Here is a 2,688-nt window from a genome sequence, read left to right as displayed (position 1 = left end):
GAACGTACCCTGGTAACTATTAAGTATTTATTTGTCTATTTGATATGGTTAGGGTTAGGGGTAGGGTTAGGGAGTAGGCGTAGGCGACTCCCTAGATTCGTTAGTGGAGTAGGCGAGGTACGGTACGGCATATTAGATAGTACCAGGGTACGTTCCGGTATACCGGACCGTACCCAGGATACGTTCCGGCAGTACCCCGGGGGACATAGACCCTCTCAGCTCTAGTAAGGCATGAAGGGTCGTTGTCGTATCACTATCAGGTAGTGGTACTACATATATGTACCCGAGGTAGTTTTAGGTTGTTTAGTATTAATTATTATGTTCATATTTTTATATGAGGGATGTTTAGGGTTATGGTACACTTCTGTAGTACAAGTCTGGTACACTTTGTGTATACATGTATGTACCTCGGGTACATATATATGTAGTACCTGATACGACAATGACCCTTTCAGCTCTAGTAAGTAGTACCTGTTCCATTGGGAAGGTCATTAAGTTTGCCGGCATTGGTCTATTTTGGGAATGTGATAATCACCACCAAATACTTAGCAAAACACAGTAATACATTGAAAGCTCTAAAGCAGACTTAACATGAATTAAGAATTTGAAACAATTTCAGGATCTTCTGCGCAACGATAAACTGGTCCAGTGGTTGGTGCTGGTTTAATACAATAATAGCGTCGAATCGAAACAGCATTTTCTTGCACAGACTGTTTGTGCATTTCAGTAGCTTCTTATTACTTTAACATTTGCAACATAGAAAAATATTTATAGACCTAATTTTCAGTGCTCACAGTTGCAGGATAATGCTGAACACTGATAGGTCATTATAGATATTACAAGTTTTTTACAAACACCGTGTAAACAATGCAATTAAGAAGTCAGTAGAACATATTAAAACAAAATAAGTTAATCTGCCAAGCATTTTCTTTGTGAAAAAACATGAATATAAGATCTCTTACAATATATACATATAGGTTGGTTCCTGTATAAATTTCTTACGTTGCCTCTTGTTTACCTTAGATACGTCTAGCCACTGCTGCTGCCGCTGTTCAAGAGAAACCAAGATTAAAGAAATTCTCAATTTACAGATGGGTAAGTTGTACTTAGATGGACAGTCAGTAGTTACTGGACTGGACATTGGCTGCAATGAAGAGGCTGGCTGTAAATGCTACAGGTCATCTGTGATACAACTGAAATGTATTTTGAAACGAGTAATAAGTAATAATTGCTACCTTGCTACTGTGTATCAGTTGTTATTGATAAGACAGGCTGTGTACAAATTGTGTCTTAATTTAAGTACAATCGAATCTGCTGCTATTTAGTTTGGTTTGTTGATATAGGACCCGGAAAGCCCTGGCATGAAACCAAAGATGCAGGAGTATGAGGTAGACCTAAACAACTGTGGTCCAATGCTGTTGGATGCCCTTGTTAAGATCAAGAATGAAGTTGACCCGACCTTGACCTTCCGGAAATCGTGTCGTGAGGGAATCTGTGGGTCGTGCTCGATGAACATTGATGGTGGAAACACTCTGGCATGCATCTGGTGTGTTTATAAAAGTTATTCGAGATTACCTGTGTTACAGTTAAAACCAATTAGACTAATCATATAAACTAATAACCAAGTGACTGAACTTTGATTTATTTCTACTGTATTGGGAAACTTTGCTTGCTGTAAATTGTTGAATATAATTTCTGTGGAAGTTACTTATGTTTTATGCATTCATCCCACCAGAAAATACATTCTTAACTTACTAGGTTGAGTCATATAATTATTAGTGGTGTTCCGATTAATCGAGTTCGTCGATCATTACTCGTTTGGGCTGCCGAGTTTATTAATCGAGTAGAAAATCGGACGACCGAGTACAACTCGAACTGTTTTTTTTTCTTTCTTTTTTTTCTTGAATTTGAGGAGCAGTTATGTTGCAATGCCCTTTAGAGTGTTACCCGTCTGTAACCCTAACAGTATCCTTAATTTACTTACCATTAAATACTTGCTACACATACAATAATGTCAATATTCCTTCGCAATACACCAGTTGTTTCGACGATGATGCGGCGTCACTGCGTCGTCGCCGCAATCTAAAATGATCGATGATTAATCGATCATCGATCGTTTTGTAAAACCGATGATCGATCATAAAATTTGGACCGATCTCAAACACTAATAATTATACAGTTTAGCTTGGCTGTTGAAGGTCATACAACACTTTAATCTGGGTTCATGGAGTAACCATGCATACATAACCGTGGCTTAAAACGTACAGTCAGTTGCAGATTCTTTCAATCGTGTGGTTATTTCAGTAAACATAGCTAGTTTTTTTATGATGGGTAAATGTCAGACAGTCATTCATTCCTGATAACTGATGCCTGTTTCAGGTTTTTGTTTGCTATATTCTTTCTAAAAAATATTGGGTTGACATTTATCGCTTTTTAGATGCATGCAGATATGTGTTAGTTAGAGCAGCACATCGTTAACCATCGACAAAATTCACTAAACAGTCATATAAATGTCTTTCTATCATTTACAGCAAGATCAATGAAAATGTGGGCAAAACCACTAAAGTCTATCCATTGCCGCACATGCATGTCATTAAAGACCTCGTCCCTGTAAGTGTTTATGAGTGTTGACATCAATGATGTATGAGTGCGTATCTATATGCATATATATATATATATATATATATT

The 2,688-nt window shown here is 37.4% G+C and overlaps 2 protein-coding genes across 4 annotated transcripts in view; both read left to right on the top strand.

Annotated features, from left to right (window-relative positions):
* LOC106816022 (peptidyl-alpha-hydroxyglycine alpha-amidating lyase 2-like) overlaps window positions 1-2,688 on the top strand; it is a gene marked incomplete at its 5' end in the record, with an annotated part of 51,063 nt that overhangs the window by 15,103 nt on the left and 33,272 nt on the right. The gene's annotated exons all lie outside the window — the stretch shown is intronic.
* The window catches only part of LOC106816027 (succinate dehydrogenase [ubiquinone] iron-sulfur subunit, mitochondrial-like), a 7,413-nt gene that overhangs the window by 794 nt on the left and 3,931 nt on the right, over window positions 1-2,688 (top strand). For all 3 annotated transcript variants that reach the window (XM_014820572.1, XM_014820571.1, XM_014820573.1), the window contains exons 2-4: window positions 1,024-1,095; window positions 1,344-1,546; window positions 2,532-2,610. In XM_014820572.1, the coding sequence (XP_014676058.1) occupies window positions 1,024-1,095; window positions 1,344-1,546; window positions 2,532-2,610 (354 nt within the window). The remainder of the gene's footprint in view (window positions 1-1,023; window positions 1,096-1,343; window positions 1,547-2,531; window positions 2,611-2,688) is intronic.

The sequence above is a fragment of the Priapulus caudatus genome, unplaced genomic scaffold, assembly GCF_000485595.1.
Source record: "Priapulus caudatus unplaced genomic scaffold, Priapulus_caudatus-5.0.1 Scaffold1264, whole genome shotgun sequence".
NCBI lineage: Eukaryota > Metazoa > Priapulida > Priapulimorpha > Priapulimorphida > Priapulidae > Priapulus > Priapulus caudatus.
Note: the sequence above shows the minus strand (reverse complement) of the source record. Positions and strands in the feature narration are given on the sequence as shown.